Source organism: Zootoca vivipara, chromosome Z1 (genome assembly GCF_965207765.1).
Source record: "Zootoca vivipara chromosome Z1, rZooViv2.hap1.1, whole genome shotgun sequence".
Classification (NCBI taxonomy): domain Eukaryota; kingdom Metazoa; phylum Chordata; class Lepidosauria; order Squamata; family Lacertidae; genus Zootoca; species Zootoca vivipara.
Window position 1 is genome coordinate 55,277,171 of NC_142583.1, and position 20,014 is coordinate 55,297,184.

Genomic DNA, 20,014 nt, shown 5'->3' on the forward strand with positions numbered 1-20,014 from the left:
CGTGACTTCTAGCTATTGGTCCACTGTTAGATTTTAATTCTTCAGTGGAAAGCATATTGGTGAAGTCTGTAAATTAAAATATGCAAAAGAATATTATTTTACTCCCACCCCAAGGGCATTTGAAAACAAGTACCTAGTAACTAATATATATCCTCTTTTTAACTAAGGGAAGCCAGAGCAGTGCAGATGATCACGTTGGAGACAAACATGATTTTCAGCACATCTACCAAAAAGTGGGCAAGTGCTGAATTGTGATTTGTCCAGCTTTCCCCACCTCCAGGAAAAAGACTTGTAAGTTTTTAGCCCTGCCCTGGTTCCTAAATAAGTGTTTAGAAGTCCAGAGTCCTATTTTAATGTCTGTTTTGAAAACAATCTAACTACACCAACACCCACTTCAGTAAAATGAGAACCTGACCAACAAAAGCGCACTGTGAAAGTAAATTGATACAAACTTCCAGCAGTTGACTGGAAACTCAAGTGCTCGAAGAAGCTCTTCTTTACATACCAACCTGCCTGGAACTAGCTCTAATCTAATGGGTCTTACTCCTACATAAATGGGATTAAGATGGCAGTCGTAATGTTTTAAATAGATGAATAAAAATAAAATGTTACATTTTAGGGATTTCAACTGATAGTTTCCATATGCTTGGTTTTGCCATGGAGAGCTTGAGGTGTCATGCAAAGCAATTGACTGGAAAATTTCACAAAGCATAATGTGATTGTAGATTATAACTCTGGTTATAATCATGCTGTGGCAGAGCTAAAGGTAAAGGTAAAGGGACCCCTGACCATTAGGTCCAGTCGTGACCGACTCTGGGGTTGCGCGCTCATCTCGCATTATTGGCCGAGGGAGCCGGCGTATAGCTTCCAGGTCATGTGGCCAGCATGACAAAGCCGCTTCTGGCAAACCAGAGCAGCACATGGAAACACCGTTTACCTTCCCGCTGTAGCGGTTCCTATTTATCTACTTGCATTTTGACGTGCTTTCGAACTGCTAGGTTGGCAGGAGCTGGGACCAAGCAACGGGAGCTCACCCCGTCACAGGGATTCGAACCGCCGACCTTCTGGTCAGCAAGCCCTAGGCTCAGTGGTTTAACCACAGCGCCACCTGGGTCCCGTGGCAGAGCTACCACTTCCTAAATCCTGCTACTTTGCTGTGGCCAGGGCAGAAGCTGGAGCAGCAACTTTTAATAAGAAGGAATTTGGTGGTCAATGGGAGGGAATTAACTACATCGACTCCAGAGCTAGGGTAATTCAGGGCTCGCTGGGGGGATGTGTTAGTGAAGGGGATTAGGATCCTTGGATTCCCCTGGCATACCCCTTTTGCTTCACACAGCAAGTGGAATACTGCCAACAGGGCATCTATTCTATGTCTCCAGTTTTCTGGAGGTATATCTGGAGGCCTCTAGCCAGCTAAAGACTATTCCACTGGCCTTCCCTAGAAGAGAAGTCCTTAATGTCACTTTCAACAGCCCCTCAGGCCAGCTCTGGCAGGCTTTTGGATGGCTGTTAGATGACTTTAAAATGTGATTAAAATGGTGGAAGAACCAACCTACCAAGTTACACCATGGTGCAGAAGGTGTGTAAGTCCCACTTCTGAATTACACAAATCTGTCCTAAAGTCAGGTAGCTAACATTGGTTTGTGTTTTAAATGGCTATTAGTGCCTTTCCCCTGAATGGAAAGCATTGTTTTAAGGGTTTGATGATTAAGTCTTCCAAGTTTGCAGAATGCTTTTCTCTTCTAGCAAGGTTTTAAAAAGTCGATTTAACAACAGGTTGCCTTTGATTGCGAAGCAGAGTGCCTCATCTCTGAAGGATGCCAGCATTTCTCTTTATTTGTTTACGTATTGCAGAGTGTGGAATTGCCAACAACTACCCTGTGCTCCCCCCCCCAGCCCCTTGCAATTTTCATCTTCCCATCCGACAAGGGGGCAAGAAAAAATTCTTTCTGCAGATGAGCATCCCTGTTCCTGAGTTCTAGGGAGGCTTGTGTTTTAAGGCTGAGAAAAGAACCACCTTAAAATAACCATCATAGAATGGTAGAGTAGGAAAGAACCATGAAGTCCAACCCCCTGCAATGCATCTTTTGCTTGAGAGTAAGAGTCTCGTGGACCCAGGTGGCGCTGTGGGTTAAACCACAGAGCCTAGGGCTTGCTGATCAGAAGGTCGGCAGTTCGAATCCCTGCAACGGGGTGAGCTCCCGTTGCTCGGTCCCAGCTCCTGCCCACCTAGCAGTTCGAAAGCACGTTGAAGTGCAAGTAGATAAATAGGGACCGCTTCGGCAGGAAGGTAAACGGCGTTTCCGTGCGCTGCTCTGGTTCGCCAGAAGCAGCTTTGTCATGCTGGCCACATGACCCTGAAACTGTCTGCGGACAAACGCCAGCTCCCTCGGCCTATAGAGCGAGATGAGCGTCGCAACCCCAGAGTCGGACACGACTGGACCTGATGGTCAGGGGCCCCTTTACCTTTAAGAGTCTCATATGCTACCGACTGAGCTATCTATAGCATTTCAGTGTATTCTGCCTGTTTCTGGCACACAGATCAAAGTAGACGGGCTGCCTCGTCCGATTAGACGCCGCAGGTCGGTAAATTGTCGGATAAATCTGAATATTTTTCTTGCGTGTGGGAATGGTAAGGCAGACGCGCCGGTGGATTACTCGTCTGTTGCCCACCAATCAGATTTTGGATGGGGATGTGAATGGCGGTGACTTGAGGGATGAGGAGGGGCTTGCATCACACATGCTGACACCTCCATGACAGAAAGGGGAACAAGCGGCCCGTCCGGCCAAGCGTCAGTGGCGAGACGCAGATAGATTCTGCAGTTGCCGCTTTCAGACTCTAGGGGTCACTTTGCCGTTCCGAGCAGCGCCGCCTCAGCCTGACATGCCCCTGTCTGCCTTTCCCACGTGACTGTCTCTCCTGAAAGGGGGAGGCGGGGAGGAGGGGAAAAGGAAGGAAGGAAGGGGGAAAAGAACTTCACCGGAGACTACAATTCCCAGAAGCCGCCGCTTCACCTTCCCTCCAGCCTCGGACACCGACCCCTCCCCGCAGCGGCCCCCACCCCACGCACGCACGCGCCGAGCCGAGCCGCCAAAACGGCCGTCGCCCCCACGTGACGCCCCGCCGGCCAATCGGTTTCGAACCTGATTTGTTATCCGCCTCCCCCTTTTTACCTCTCCCCTCCCCTCCGCGCTTGTACGATCAGAGCGATCTAAGATGGCGACGGTGGAACCGGTGAGTGTCCTCGTTCCCGCTTCCTCCCTCTCCGCCCCAGCGCCTTCCTTCTCGGCTTCCGGAGGGGCTGGTGAAAGGCCTGGCGGGGGCCAGAGGGTTACCGTGGCGGAGGGAGACCATCCTAGCGGAGGGGTAAAAGAGGGAAGGAAGGGAAGGGGCGGCGGCGGCCTGGCAATGTGTGTGTGTCTGTGTGACGCGCGCGCGTGTACGGCGAGCCGAAGGTGCCGGCGCGTGCGATGAAGTGACTCGAGGGGAGTAGTCGATCGGGGCCGGAGGGCGGGGGCGGAGGAGAGGAGGGGCGCGTGGCTGGGGGGGGGGCTAGGCGGGTTCCGAGCCGGATTGTGCCGTCACAGCTTGGGCGGGGGCGTTGAGGGGCGGCAGGGGAGGGGTCGCGTGAGGAGGGGGAGAGAGGAGACCCGAGAGGGCCTGTGTGAGGGGAGGGAGGCGGGCGAGAGCGTGTCCTAGGGGTGGGGGCGAGGACCTAACTTCTTGGTTTTTGGCGTGGCCGGGGGCGTCGCGTGCGGCCAGCCGAGCCGGCTCAGACGCTCCCGTCGTTTTCTCTCTTCGGCCGCCCCACTCAAAAACCTCTCTATTTCTCCTTCCCTCGTCAATTCTTGCCCTGCTAGGCGGCACACGGCGCCGTGGCACCTCCCCCATTCCCACGTTTCCCTCTGCGGCCTATTCCTCTATTAGGCTAGAGCTGAGGCCGGCCTGTCCCGGTAGTCGCCGGCTTCACACTCCGAGAGCGTTTCTTGCTCGCTCTCTCTCCCCCCCCCCCGTCCTTGAGGCAGAAGACGCCACCTTCTTTCGGGGGGCCCCGGGCCTAGTATGCGCACGCCGGCCGCTCTCGCCTTCCTGCTTTCCCACCCGTATTTCGCAAGGGAAACGTGGCCATGGGGCGCTCCTTAAGATCAGCTAGGAAGAACCAGCTTTCGGATTCCCCGGACTTTGCCTGAAGCCCTTGGGAATCTGTTGCTTGCGAACAGAAGACTGACCCAAAGTTGAGCTTCTTCCATACAAATCACCCCACAACTTGGTGTCTGCTTTCTTTTTCTTTCTCTTTATCCCACACCCTAGCTTTACACATTTGTCGTGACCAAAAAATCGCTTAAATCATTAATTTCAAAACAAGAAAATACTTTGCTTGTCACCTATCCCAATGTGGGTGGAGTGGTAACGTTCAAAAGCAGGATTTGAGGGGGGTGGGGTGGAGGACTATGACAGCTCATTTAGCAACATTTGTGCTGGGGAAAACTCAGGCTATGAGCCAAGTAGCCCTGTAAATTGGTTCTGACACTGTATATAGGCAGCAGCAGCAAGTTAAACTTGTGTCTTAGAATAGCAAGCTTTTACTGTATAGTACTGAAGGACTGAGTCTTGCCTGGCTGTAGCATGAATTCAGTATGCCCCTCTGCAGTTGACTTTAGGAAAATGTTTTCTATTGCTATCATAATTTTCAAGAATAGGCATAGTTTTAAAATGCCTTATTTTTCTTAGTCCATACACATTAGTACAAGCTTCTTCCTAAGCATCAAAGAAACAGAATAACTATGGAGTGATCCATAATTATAATAATCTTAAGTATCCAAACTCATACTCTTAAGTACCCAAACATTTTTGAAAGCTCATTTTCTGATATTTCCCAGTTTTAACAAGTTCCTCATCTTTGTCACTTTCATCATCGTCCAGAGCACTACTGTATGTGGGGTATTTGAAGGGGGCTTGTTTTAAAGTACTAGATTTTGCAAAGTATTCATCACCATGATTGAAAACCTTTCTGGACCATGTAGTATTGGAAGGGTAAGTATTCAGTCTTTAGTTTTGTATCTGTAATGTTTTATGCATCAGCACTAATTTTGTTGCTGGTTGCCGCAGTTGGATATGAGTAACTTGGATTCCTAGCTGAAGAGATTATAACTATATGATGTGGATTGTTCAAAGGCATTCTTAAGGAAGAGTGTGATGGGCAGATTAGAGCATGTAATTACAGCTAAGAATGCAGGTGATAAATAAGTGTTTCATCAGTACCTGTGCTGGCACTGTCAAATTGCTATTTTCTGTTTACTAATTTTAATTGACATAGTTTTGAAGACCATGTGTTAGTCAGGAGACAGATACTTAGATTATCTGGCAATGCAGCATTATTTAACACAAATAATTTAAAAAAATTGTCACAGTTGGCTTTATTTTTTAAACCATCTTCAGTTTGTAGAAGTAGCTTCTAGTAGTAAGACCAAATTTCTTGGGACTGCCCAAAGTTCTTGACTCACTGGATTGGATTCTTACTTAAGATAGTCTGAAATCAATGGGACTTAAATTATTTATGACTAAGTTTGCACATTGATTTCAGTGGGAACAAAGATCAAATAACTCAATATTGATCCAACCCATTGTGTCTCCTGTCTCTGTGTGGTCTCTAAATTACTAAGGTCCAGACTTGTAGCTGTATATAGTCTTAAGTTTAGTAAACAGCTTTCAGCATCATATTGTCAAGTCTTGCAAATTAGGATAGAAAATGGCATAACAGAACCCAATAATTACTTAACCCTGTCATATTTTATATGCTGGTGCAGTTTAGTGGTTAAGAGAGCCAGTGTGATGTGTTGGACTAGAATCTTGGAGACCAGAGTTTGAATTTCCAATCAGTCATGAATCTCACAGGGTGACCTTGGGCCAGTCACATTCTCTCAACTTAAGCTACCTCATTGGGTTCTTGGGAGGATAAAATGAGGAGATTGAGAACTCTGTACTCCATCTTGAGCTACTTGGAAGAAAGGTGGGATATAAAAAGAATAAATAAAAACAACGAAATAAACATTACAAAGGTTTTAAAAATCTAGCAGAGCAGCAGTGACACCACTGAAATTGTGAATTTACAATTGACTCTCAACTTAGGCATGTTCACCTTGCTGTACAACTTTACGTGGTTGATGTCTGTCTAGTTTAAATTGCACAAATTAAACACATAGAAGGCAGAGTTTAAAACCTCTTTTTGTGCAGGGTTTTCCTAATGCGGAAAGAGCTTTTATGCTCTACTCCTTGCTTACTGGACTCTGGGGAGGCTCTTGCGACATCTTGCCAAAGTTTGTGAGAAAGCCTCCTAGAGCCCGTAAGCAAGGCGGAAAGCTTAAAAGGTCTCTGCCTTGCTGTGGGGGGAGGGGGTAAAGACCTGTTTGGTGCCAGCTCTGGAATGTAAGACTGCTTGTACATGGGCAGTTTCATGGGGGTGTTTCGACTAAACACTTATTTTGTGTATACATGCCATCTGTAGAATGTAACCCCCTGTACAAGATACAAATTGAGTAGGTACTACATTATGACCAGATGGGGATATCTGTTATTGAATAGGTACACGGGTATCAGTGTTCAGGATCTTGTCGCCCTTTGGATCTAGACTAATTCCTTGAGAGTTAGGATGAAGCTTAATTGCAATGAGACCTATGTGATGTTCACTGAGAAATATTATACTGTAGTTTGCTTTTTTTAAAAAAAATGTAATTGTCTTTTACAATTTTAATGTTTCATTTTTTTATAAACCACTTGGGGGTTCTACAGTCATACCTCAGGTTGAGTACACTGCGGGTTGCGTACTTTAGGGATGCGTACTCTGCAGGCCCGGAAATGTTTACTTCCGGGTTCCACCACGCACGCATGGGCAGAAGTGTTCTATCGGCGCTTCGCACACACACGCTATCAGCGCTTGCCTTGAGTACTTTTCAGGGTGCGAACGGCACCCTGGAATGGATTGGGTACTCAACCCGAAGTACCACTGTATTATAATTGGTTGGTGTAGAGATTTTGTTAAATAAAGTAAAATGATGTTGCATTGAGGAGTGACATTTCCCTAAATTTCCACACATTTAGAAATCCATAGAGATCCTGGGTCAAGTGGTAGTTTTGATCAGGGCCAACCCACCCATGGGGCAAGGTAACCTGCATCAGCTGGCAGGATCCACAGGGGCAGGCAGATCCCTATATAGATACTTATTGTCCCTGGTTCCTGATGTAGCTCTTCACTCACTCTTCCTTCCCTGGCATGGAAAGGGGCACCATTTTGTGGTTCTCAGGTTCAAAATGTCTTGGGCTGGCCCTGATTTTGATAATCTCCTTTTATGTACCTACAACTGTGTGAGAAGAATGCCTTTGCCCTCCACATGAAGAAGCCATTCTATAACTCTATTGGTATAGTGTCCATGTTTGCAAAATCATAATCAAATCCATTATTATTAGGAGTTTGAAGTATATTTGGATGTGCTTATCCTGCAAAAAGGAAACCCTATGCAGCATGGTATTATCAGAATAGTAAACAAACAACAAGTCAACTTTGTGCTTTGTTTATATAGGAAACCACTTCTAACCCTCAGGCTTCAGAAGAAGAGAAAACCGAGACACCAGCAAGTCAGGAGGTAGTCAGTCCTGAACCATACGTTAAGCATCCATTACAAAACAGGTGAGACATGTTTCCTCTGAACAATATAATAGAATATTATAACTTTCAGGTGTGAATTACATTTAAAACATTGTTTGCACATTCCTGTGAAAACTTGTTTTACTGCATTTTTTGACTAAAGGATGAAAATAAAAATCTAACCTTTATGCCGAACTAAACGAGTATAAAGTGGATGTATTTCAAGAAATTGTAAAAGGGGAGCCTTCTACCTTTACAACCATGCAAACAAGATTGTAAAGCAGCTGGGGTCTGGCTTGTATTGCACACAATGGACCTAACCTCAGCAGCATGGCTTGAATGTGGTGATAATTTAAGTGTGCCAAATGCAAAGGAGTAATCGGGAGCATGGCTTACATTTGGTGCAGTTGGGAGTCGACTGGCGGCTGACCCACAAAAACACTCCTGATTGCCCCTTGGAAGATGCAACATTACTTGTACCACACATGATGTCATATGGCGTATGGTGAGCATGGCTGGGGAAGAATGGCCCTGTGGTTCAAATTAGGAGTTGTGTGGGCAGGAGGTTCCGGACCCCTGATGTAGAGCTTTGAACAGCAGTATTGCTGCATAATAAATAGCTCTTGTTTTAAACAGAACCTGAGAGGGGCAGCCCTAGAGAGGACACTTCAGTGCTGTTAAAGCAGCAAAAAGAACACTGGAAGACCACTTATGAGTTTCTAGTCTCTGCAGCCACAGGAGGTGCTGTGATTCTCCAGGGGTTTGACTTCACCCCCAGAGGTGCACTCCACTGTCTCTCAAGACAGATGGATGCCAACAACATTTCATGAAATCCTAGAATTGTAGAGTTGGAAGGGACCTCAAGAGTCGTCTAGTCCAACCCCCTGTGATTCAGGAATCTCAAGTAAAGCATCCATGACAGGTGGCCATCCAGCTTAAGAACCTCCATGTAAGGAGAGTCCACCACCTCCCAAGGGAGTCTGTTCCACTGTCAAAGCAGCTGTTACCGTCAGAAAATTATTCCTGATGTTTAGTCGGAATCTCCTTTCTCATAACTTGAATTGCAATACCTCAGCATTGCAGATAACACTTCTGCCTTCCTAGAAAGCTTTCAAAGGATCTAGGCTGTTCTCGCACATGTTTCATTTGAACCAAGTTAAAATCTGCTTTAAACTTTTCTGAAGTAATCTTTTCAACTTTGAAAATATGGCCTGAATACTGAGGACTGCCTTTGTTTTGTTTAAGAAGACTTTTATACTGCTTATAGACCCACTAAGTTAGTTCTGGTATTAGCTTTCATGTGCATGCACACTTCTTCAGATACCAGAACAGACTTAGTTGGTCTATAAGGTGCTACTAGATGGACAATTTTTTATTTTATTTTTATTTTGGCTGCGTCAGACCAACATGGCTACCTACCTGAATCTTTTATACTGCTTAATTATCATCAACAAAATATTTATTACAAATACTGATGATAAAACTTTTGAAAGTTATATTTCACTTCATTTAACTGTGAATGATTAAGGGAACGGTCTTAACTATTGATGTCTATTTAACCTACTCAGTGCCTTAGGTGAGAACTTCATTTTCATAAGAGCCTGGTTGGATTAGACCAAGAGTTGGTTGCCAGCAGGGCTAGTCAGGTGCTTCTGGGAAGTCCAGATACAGAGCATATAGGCCACAATCCAATCCCATTGTTTACCCCTTAGCAAATACTATATTGTCTCTTGAGTATTACAATATGCGGGTTTACAACTAATCATACAATGTGGCACTGAGAGAGTTGTAACATAGATATAAAAATATGATGTGTTCATAGCTTAAAACATGTATGAATGCGTAATGAAATCTGTGCTTTTAGAATTTTAGTGGCTTCAGTTTACAGATTTTCTTGTTTCAGGAGATAAACTGCTAGGAGCAAGAGACTACCTTTTTTTAGTCCATTGTTAATCCTGCTTTACGATTTTTTCCCCTTCCTCTTGCTGAAAGACCTACATTGCTGAAATTTCCTGACACTTTTAAGATGAGTTACAGCTGGTAAAATATAGGATGGTGCAGATGTAGTGTTAGGTTCTCATTACCAAAATAGGTTGCTTCCCTCAAATTTCTCTATTCAAATCTCCTTGTCTCAGGTCAGTGTGACCCTGTAAAAACATTGTTCCTGGTTGTTCTAATTTGGATAGCTCAGATGTTTCTGAATGTATTGAAGCTGTGGTGCATTTTCAAGAATAGTTTAAAATAGCACACCCCAAATAGTTCTAGTGAAATAAGAATGTTGATATTGCAGTCTTTGAGTGGTTGACTTAGTAAAATGTATAACTTCGTAGAACAATACTCGGCAACTCTACGTCTGTTGATTTGATGTGATTTCTGAAGTTTTGCCTAGAGCAGTATCCCCATCCCAAGAAGTACATATATAGCATCTGCACTCTGCACAAAGCACTTTTTTAAAGCTAAAATGGTATTGATCAATCAGTTAGTGGGAAGCAGCAGCAATGGTGGACTGAATCCAGTCTTGATGCATGTGATCACCAGGAGTTTACTTTTTTAGGCTCTGTACATGCAGCCCTGACTTTTGGATCAGAGAGGGTAACTTGCACAACCAACGTCTAGTTGTACAGACACAGAAGCTTACTGCTCCCCATAGAATGCCACTAACTAGGTTGAGGCATATAAATTGTTCAGAGAGCATGCTTCAGATTATATGCTTTACTCCAGAATCTGTTTTCAGAAGGAGATTGAATTTTGGAAATAACAGTATTTGTAATCTTTTTTTGTTCTGTTTTAGGTACCTTAAGCATTCATTATATCTAAATATAAATATTGGCCTTCCATCAAATTCTTTCTCTGTCAGCTTCGCAATCTAGAGCCTCAGTACCTTGCCCAGTTCAGTGGGATCTGAAAATTAAACCTGTGGGCATTCTTGCTATCTATAATTTTCTTTCTTAAATATCTTCTATGCTGTATGATTTTCAGTCAGTCCTTACTATTCTTAGTCGTAATAGGACAATAATAGGATAATAATAGGATAATAAAACATTGTAGCCTAACAAAAAATCAATATTTTTTCAGGTGGGCGCTCTGGTTCTTTAAAAATGACAAAAGTAAAACCTGGCAAGCAAATCTTCGTCTGATCTCAAAGTTTGATACTGTTGAAGATTTTTGGGCGTAAGTCAAGCTTCTTAGATGCCAGTCTCATTCATTCTTGAAGTATTTCTTTATAGTATACTAATGTGTAGCTTTTTAAAGCAGCCTGTACACTAGCTCAGAGCCTCTGTGGGAAGGTTTCTACTGCACTTTTCAAAACTCAATTGAACATGAAATTTGAATTTTTCCCCTTTCTGTTCATTACGCAGGATGACATAAGGAAAAAAAGGGAACCTAGTAAGTTGAATGAAAGGGATCTGGCAAATACCTTGATTTTTAAAAAATTGACAGATGAAGCACAATTTAGGAAAATCTCTGCAGGCACAGACTAAAAATCCTTCAGAGTTTTTTAGTAGAAAAATTAGCTGATTATGAAACTAAACACCAACATAGGAGAACTATAAACAGTCAGCTTCAGTACCTATCAAGTATTGGGGACTCCTATGAGCTATGCTTATTAAGTCAGGATGACTAACCTGTGACACACCAGATGTTGCTGGACTACAACTCCTTTCATCCCTGACAATTGACTATGGGGCTGATGGGGAGTTGAGGCCAATGGGAACCACAGGTTAGCAACCCTTGTCTAAAAATTTCAGGTAATAAAATGTAGAAGAAATTGTCTTACATTGTCAATGCTCCTTGTCCTATACACATGTGACTGGATTTCATTTTTAATTATTCCCCCCCCCAAATGCTGTGAAATTAATTGTTGAGAATAAGTTTATATTCCTAATTAAAACACCTTAAAATTTAAGATGCTAGCCTGATGTATCTTTGTGAAATCTGCACTGCTTTTGATAGTTCACTTTCTTAATTGTGTTTTGCTTTTCCCAAATAGGTTATATAACCATATCCAGCTCTCTAGTAACTTAATGCCTGGTTGTGACTACTCACTGTTTAAGGTATGCAGAGTAAACTTAAGTATTCTAGTTTTGGGTCCCCTGTCTTAAAATATCTTAAGATTTTATGTAAACCACACTACCCCACCTCTACAGAGCCTGATATTTCCTTGTTGCACATTCATAGCTTGACACTTGATTTCTGTAATGTGTTCAGGCACACACTAGTGAACTTTGCTGTTTGAGTGAGGTGTGAATTGCTAGTCTTAAATGTCTCTGGGCTGCCTTGCCACACACTGCCTCTTTCCATGCTACTGTCTATAAATGAAATCCTTTTTCTAGTTAGTCCTGAAACTTCTCTGGCAGTAGGAAAGTCTCTCCATACATAAGTTGTATCCAACAAAGTCTTTCCACTAGCGCAAAAGCAAGAGGCCTTTCTCTCCCCACCCCAGTCTACTGCAGTTAATTGGGGAAAGCCTCAGAACAGAGGGGTCCTGTTAGGCAGTTGGAATTTCTTGCACCAACAGGATAATTTAGTTGGGTACAACCCATTCATTGCATTGCAGGTGGTATTAAGAATGAATTGTTTTGTTTTACAAATGAGTTAAAATCTTAATGCCCTGAGAATAGCTGGGCTCAAATGCTGCATTAAAATGGAGTGATATTGGGTTGTGCATCATATGGATTCATTGTTTTCTGCTCAAATTGCACTTTTTAGGATGGTATTGAGCCCATGTGGGAAGATGAGAAGAATAAAAAAGGAGGACGGTGGCTAATTACACTAAACAAACAACAGCGACGAAGTGACCTTGATCGCTTCTGGCTAGAGACAGTAAGTTTTTTGTTCTATTTTGTCCTGCTTAAATTTGAGAGATAAACTGTTCCAAAATTCCTGAAGGGAGGAGGCATGTTGAAGAACCCATCAGTTACACCACCTGTGAGTGGTGGTGTAACAACTTGTGCAGACACTGTGTCTGTCATGGTTAGACCACTAGCTGATCAATGTGTAATGGGTTCCCTAGGCATAGAATCCAGACTCATTAACATGGTCCACCCCAAGTATTTGTGAAGCTTATGGGATTCCCTGGGGGGTGGGGAGGTAGTAGAGCTAATTCTGATTTTGTGAAGGGGAATAGATATGATTTCCCCCCTTGCAATCAAACAAACGCCCCAAAATGGCACTGAAAACTATGCAACAGGTAGAATAACTGCAGGACAAATGGGATTAACATACAGTAGTCCCTCAACTTACGAAGTACTCGACTTACGAAATATCGAGTTACGAATGAAAAAAAATGGCCGCACGCTTACGGTTTTTTCGACATCCAAAAGGAAAACCGTTGCAGTTTAGATGGGTTTTTTTCGACTTACGAATTTTAGATGCGGTTTACTCAACTTATGAATTTTTCCATTTCCAATGTATTCCTATGGGAAACCACTTTTTTCGACTTACAGACTTTTCGGCCTACGAATGTGCATTTGGAATGGATTAAATTCGTAAGTCGAGGGACCACTGTACTGAATTCTACTGAGTATGCCATAGTACCTGTTTTTAGGCCTTTTAGACAACAAAGGAAGTTGTTCATCATCTCAGTAAAATTGTATCCTGTTGGGATGCTTTGGTATTAAGGATTTGTGTTGTCACACGAGGGCTTAACAGAGCGGAAGGAATTTGCAGTTTACTGCAAATTTTTGTATGTGGATCCCATTTTTGTATGTGGATCCCAGCCCTGAATTTGCATTCCCTGGCTCCTGATACTGAAAAGGAACCCCTCAGCATGAGTGGCTGCTTGCACGTAGCACCAGTAGCACAGGACTCCTTTTCAGAGGTTGCTAGCCATGGGACACAAAATCAGTGGTAGGGCCAACATGGCCTCCTGCTTCAACATGTGCATTTCTTACATATGAGTAATGTGTAAATAGGACTTGACACAAATTTGTTTGGCAGTTTTCTGGTAAATCACACACGTCTCTGACTTGCTTGTAACAGAGTCCAGGCCCAGGGTGTCAGAAGGTGCCTCTTGTTGCAGTTACATAGCTTATTTCGACCTCATTTGCCTTGGGCAAAGTAACATTGTGTTCAGGGTTTTGAAGAACACCACATCTTTAGCTCCATGCCCATTGACATTTGGATTTCTTGGTATTTTTGATGCAGTGGACCAGTTTAGATGGCTGGTAGGGATATTTGATCTGGCTCCTGAGTAATTTGATTTCTTTCTCCATCCAAGGGCCCTTAATTGTAGCTCTACCCTTTCAGGTTGACAGTGTGGCGTTATGTGGAGCTCAGTTTATTGCCAGTGGTTTCTAGCATATACCTGAAGATGCTGGGAGTTTGGAACTGAATGCCATCAACACCCTGATACCACCAAGCTATTAACAACACCTACAAAGAGCTATCACAATTCTAAATCTACGGTTGAGGAAACAGACTGAACTTGCATCTGGGCAAGAAATAGTACAGTAGGCCCAGCACTTATACGACGGTTCAGTTCTTGGGGTCCGTGCCCAAAGGCAAAATTGTACATAGTTGGGAACCTTTGGAACTGCTTGCCCTCTGCCCCCCACAAGGCGAAGGGCTGCTTATTGGGCGCTGGGAAAGTTGCAGGAGGGCCCTAGAATGCACCCATGACCTGCCCAGTATGGGAAATAAATGGAGAGCAGGGAACAACAGGTTTTCCCCACTCTCCATATATTTATTTACTTTCCCTCATCCGTGTACGGTTGTGATAGTATAAGTAAATTAAGTGTAAGTTGCAGCCCACTGTATTACAAACACTTGGCAACAGGTTGATCCTAGTGGTAATCTCATCAGGTAAGAGCCTGTGAATGCACAAATCAGGGATTCCCTGCATTGTTCTTCAGAAAGCCGATGTGTGGTATTCTCTGGTTTCCTGTCAAAGACAGTTGAAAATGCTTTTATATTATTGGTTATCTTGGGAGTGGTAGAGAGTCTCTTGTCTTATGTAGTGTTCATTTTCTTCCGTTCATTTGGTTGTCTTTTTCCATTTAGATTGTTTAATGGTCTATTACTCTTTTATAGCTGTTGTGCCTTATTGGAGAGTCCTTTGATGACTACAGCGATGATGTGTGTGGAGCAGTTGTTAATGTTAGAGCCAAGGGTGATAAAATAGCAATATGGACTACTGAATGTGAAAACAGGGACGCTGTTACACATATAGGGTAAGTTATGCTGAATAATCTGCAGTATACTGTCTTCCTAAGAATACCCTACACGTGGAGCTGGTTCAGACATCACTATAAACCAGGCAGAAGGAATTACTGAACTGTGGGTCAAATTAGGAGCCTTACAAGTCCATGCCATGGACAACACATTGATCACCTGACACCCTATGACAAAGGTGTGGGATTGGTAAAGCTATGGTGACAAAGGAACAATTAAGAGACTTTGAGTATAGTCCCAATTGTCCCTTTGCAGCAGGGCTTGAGCACTGAATACAAGTCCTGCTGATGGCTGGCAGGCTCAGATCCTCTTGACACCACGACAAAAGGTTATTTACAAGTGGGTGGATTTGCCTGACAGTCAAAAGCGGCCCACAGAGGGGTGACCACTTCTTGACCCAACCCAGTGGACAAAAGTGATTTCCTACCTCTGCTATAAACCATGGCTTATTGTGATAGGAACAATATGTTGCAAGGCTTGAGCACAGACACTTTCTGATTCATCCAGCATTACTCCAAGGAGAATATCAAAAGCTTTTACTTCAGTTTTTGGGTTTTTTTTAAATGAAAGGTAGCTTGTTTTGTCCAAATCCAACTAACTGGCTAATATTAACCATGTTTTGCAAATTTCAAACCATGTAATATGAAGCTGGTTTGTTTCAAAAAACTGTGATTAACCACTGTTAAGAGTATGGATGTAATGCTAAACTGCAGTTAATTGCAAATAGAAGCAAGAGCGTCCCATCTCCTCCATGGCCATACTGGAGAATGAATAGGAATGTATAAGCCCCAAACTTACTGCAGCTCATTCCCATCACAGTAAACCATGGCTTATCATGATGTCTACACTGTTCCACTATGTGCAGCCTAATCTTATACATTCTCATAATCTTTACTCAGAAATCTTACTCTGTTCAGTGGAACTTAGTCTCAGGTAAACATGCATAGATCTGCAGATACCAAGGACAATGAAGAAAATTGGAACAACTCTTGGGAAAGTTCAGCTGAAACTGTTACTCTTTCACAAGTATGATGTAATGGTTTGTTTCTGGACAGTTTCACAGTGGGTACTAATTTCAGTTGCAAAAGATTGGAGATTATAGTGTTGCTTAAGCATGAAATATACCCTATGACTCTATTCTACATATTACAGAATGGGGAAGTTTAATTCAGAGTATACTTAAATTCTATGAAAGTATATTAAATCCATTGAAGCCACATGAACATGGATTTGGAAATACATAGACTTTGGAATTAGTATTTATTGAAAGGAAATCTGTGTGATTACAAACATCTGCATTTGTCGTGCATACAGTAGATTTTCCACTATTGGACATACACTTGCTTGTAATTGTAAGTCATTGAATGTGTTGAATAAACCAAAGGTGTTCAGTGAAGTTAAGACTGGCCACGTTTCTCTGAAAATAGAAGTTTTGTGTCCGAGCCAATAACACCTTGTGCAAATGTTATGAGATAGATAGCTGTGGTCACGTCAGGAATAAAACATTATTTTGGCTGCAAACCTAAGCACCCTTATGTGGGAATATAAAGGGACTTCTGAGTAGGCTTGTGAAGCATTGCAATTAGTGTTGGAATAGGATTCTATTTTGAGAACTGCACTACAATATTCCTGACGTATAGCTGTGTGTGCTCTAGTGAATGAATTAACTTAATCTAAGCCAGCTGGAGGGTCTGGACCCCCCTAGGTTACAGGCATGATTCCAGGTTGGGTGCTGCAGCAGCACAATCACCATGCAAATATGGTAAAAGGTTAAATAATGGGTTCCCAAATGCTTGTTTGAGTTAAAACTGAGTCCTGGGTCTGAAAAGGTTGAAGATCATTGATCTTGACAGCGATCTCAGACCAAACTCCACCCTACAAAATTAGACCAGCTTCCCATTATTCAAAGGATGTAATCAGGGCTTTCTCACCTGTAATTGTTGCGCAGAATATGAAATTTGGCAGGTGTGCACTTTCACCTTTGTCTGATAAGCTGCACTTGCCAAAATTCCTTCCTTAATGTAGCTGTTAGTGGCAAAAGAGTTTTCTGTCCCTCTTGGATCTATTTCTGCCTTTTCCCTTAAATAGCCTAAATGAGATAAATAAAATGATACTGAAGTCGCAGCTGCTACCAACCTTAAGGGGGGCTGTGAGCTGCCAGTGGGAGACAGATGGTTTTAAGGAACATTCAAATAGCCTTTCTTTGAAAGTAGAGATAAGTCATAGCTTACTAAAAAAAGTTACAAGATAGTGAGTCCTGGTGATTCATTATGGATATAATGAAGAGCAGTTAGATTTGTCAGATGATAGCAGGAGTTATTGGGCAGATAAAGTTGAAATGGAGAATATGTAAAAAGAGTATGAATTGACTGCTGAGATGTTTGAGATTTTTATAACAGCCAATTTAATATTTTAAAGAATAAAGCTTTCTGAAACTTTTGGATTGAGAGCTTTCATATGTGAAACTAGCATCTTGTTGTTCTCTTCCATTGAATACTATTTAAACAGATATTTTATGTTTTTATTTCTCAGGAGAGTGTACAAAGAAAGGTTAGGACTTCCTCCAAAGATAGTGATTGGTTATCAGTCCCATGCTGACACAGCTACTAAGAGCGGCTCCACCACTAAAAATAGGTTTGTTGTTTAAGAAGACACCTTCAGAGTATTTCATAGGAGACTGCGTCAAGCAATCGAGATTTGGGAGCTGAACCAAAGCCTCTATATAAAAGCAGAGTGGACTGCATTTAAATCTGATTTCCATCTAAATGTTGCTAAATTTGTGAAAGTCTCATTTGCTTTTGTCTTGTACTTCTGTGTTTGTTTTTCTCCCCCATTTTTGGCTGAAGTAACCTTTATCCAATCAAAGAATTTCAGTACATTTGCCCACTGAAACCATAAAGGTCTCCCTAGCCCACTCTGTGATGCTTCTTAGGAAAGTAAATATTATATTAAATATATCCCAAAAACAGTGCCATTTCTACAGGGGAAGAAACTACTACTTTTTCACCTTTGCATTGTATGCAACATGTTTTGCTGGTTTGAAAGAATAGTATGATGCATACATTTTTCTAGCAAATATTTCTTTATACAGCATTGTCTTTGCTGTAATGGATGCTGATGGCTGCTAGATTTAATTTATTGTTTCCCTCTCTGATAACATTAGTGATATTCTAATTTCAGTTCTTGCTCATGTAACATTGGTGAAGGATCTATCTGGGAATATGACAAAAGGTTTAATAAACATTAATTTTGTGCATTCTTTGGTAATTATTTTGTAACATCAAAGCTTTGCTACGAGTTTCATGCATTTCAAGTCAAATCAGTGATATGTTTGTGTGATTTCCTGAACATAATTGTGGATTTTTAAAAATGTAACACCATAATTACATTCCTTACTAGAAATAGTATTCCTGTTTTTTTGTATCTTATGCTGTATTTTAACACTTTGTATTCCTTAGGTTATATATTGCTTTGGTTTAAGAACAGCTCGAATAGAAACGCAGTCCCATTCATATTAAGACAGTGTACAAAACTGTAAATAAAATGTGTACAGTGAATTGTCTTTTAGACAAGTAGATTTGTCCTTTTATTTCATTATATTGACTTGTTTTGTGCTACTACTGATAAGGCAGTCTCTATTGCGGCCTCTGTAGTGGGAGAGGTTGAGCCTTAAGGTAGCATTTAATTCGAGTTGTGCTAGATTTTAATAGATAGTGTTATCATCAAACAGAACTGCATTGCGGTGACTATATCTTAAATGGATATGTTTGTTTAACTGTTCAGTGAATTACATTGCTGTTTGGTCAGCATGCTCAGAAATGGAGTAACCCAATGGAACGTAATAGCTGAAACCTGGCCTGCCACTGCAACAACAGGAAACAGAAAATCTGGAACTAATAAACTGGGTGTCAGAAAACGAGCAAACTGTATTTACTTTGAAGAACTATAGAAAAATGGCTTTCTGGCTCTGAAAGTGTTGGCTTAGAGAGTAAAAGTTTGGTTCCAGTTGCCACACTTAAGTTATGTTAACTTTCTCAGTACTGTACCAAAATACAGGCCATGGTAACTAGATGGTATAGCCATTCTTGCACCAAGTAGGAGTTCTGGGGAATCCCGTGAGTGTGTTTAGCTGGCAGAAATCTGAACATTTTGATTTGAAAGCTGTCTCTAAAACAGTTCTTCTGTTATGTAGAACTTCAGTTATACTAAGGTTGACATTTGCCGCGCTTACGGTAAATGTAATGATGGGAGACCTTTCTCCAGGTGTGCTGGTTTTGCCTTTTGGTTCTTGCAGGCTATCCAGCATGAACCCAAGTAGCCTTTTGTATAAAAACTGATACTGTATTATTGCAGTTAATACTACCCCCTCCCCTGTAATAAATGGAATCACTCTTGTATTAAAGCATATGTGGTGTGTAATAATGTCTAATGCTATTTGACACAATGAAATGACAAAGTTTTACTGTTGCCAACGAGTGATTGGACTGGAGGTCTGCAAGGTTTTGTAAAAGCCATGCTTGTCAACAATCATAGGACTGGATATAACAAGCTTTGGATTTGACTGCAAAATGAAACCATGCTTAAAGTGGGTAGCCCCCCCTCTGAGGGTACAATTAATCATGATGCAGGAAATAAGTAGCTAGGATCAGTGATGCTTTTAAAAAATCAATAATAAAAAGTCAGGTTATGGAGAAGGGGGATCAATTGGATTGAGAATGTGGTGCAGAGAAGGGGTTAAACTCTCTTAACCCCTCCCCCTTTTGCATGATGCTGTTCTACTTGAAATTGCCCTCCTGAACCTGCTATTTGCCAGGCACTGGAGTGAGTGACCTTGCAGATACTGTACTAACATGCTTTCCCTTACAGGACAGAAAATATGTTTTGAGGGAAGTTAATTAACAAAATGTCATGGGGAGACAGTTTAAAAAACCAACCCCACTCATGGCATCATGGTTCAAATTTGCCTTCCCCCCCCCCACGGGTTGTTAAAATACTAAAAAAGCTATGCCATGTCTAGCTTTGTTCTGAGTTGGTTGCTATTCCTGATAAGTGATAGAATCCTAATTTACAGGTTTCCCAAATTTGAGCGTAGCTGATTCTTGCAATCTAACATGAGTCAGAGGAGGGCAAGAACAGCTGTGCAATGAAACTGCATTTGAGTGTGTCTTGAAAGAGTGGGAGATATGCAGACAAGATTT

The 20,014-nt window shown here is 42.2% G+C and overlaps 1 protein-coding gene across 6 annotated transcripts; it reads left to right on the forward strand.

Moving 5' to 3' along the window:
- Nucleotides 1–3,198: 3,198 nt before the first annotated feature.
- On the forward strand, nt 3,199–19,218 carry EIF4E (eukaryotic translation initiation factor 4E). 6 transcript variants are annotated; one of them, XM_088661130.1, is made up of 7 exons: nt 3,199–3,367; nt 7,579–7,685; nt 10,719–10,814; nt 11,635–11,698; nt 12,354–12,467; nt 14,676–14,815; nt 17,349–19,218. In XM_088661130.1, exons 1-7 carry the CDS (start codon nt 3,218–3,220, stop codon nt 17,461–17,463), a joined length of 786 nt encoding a protein of 261 aa, XP_088517256.1. In that variant the 5' UTR covers nt 3,199–3,217; the 3' UTR covers nt 17,464–19,218. The 6 variants fall into 6 exon arrangements, with proteins under 6 accessions (XP_088517256.1, XP_034968426.1, XP_088517257.1 ...); XM_035112535.3 differs by having other exon boundaries at nt 3,199–3,235; XM_035112534.3 differs by lacking the exon at nt 3,199–3,367 and adding an exon at nt 3,592–5,035.
- The last annotated feature ends 796 nt before the right edge of the window (nt 19,219–20,014 follow it).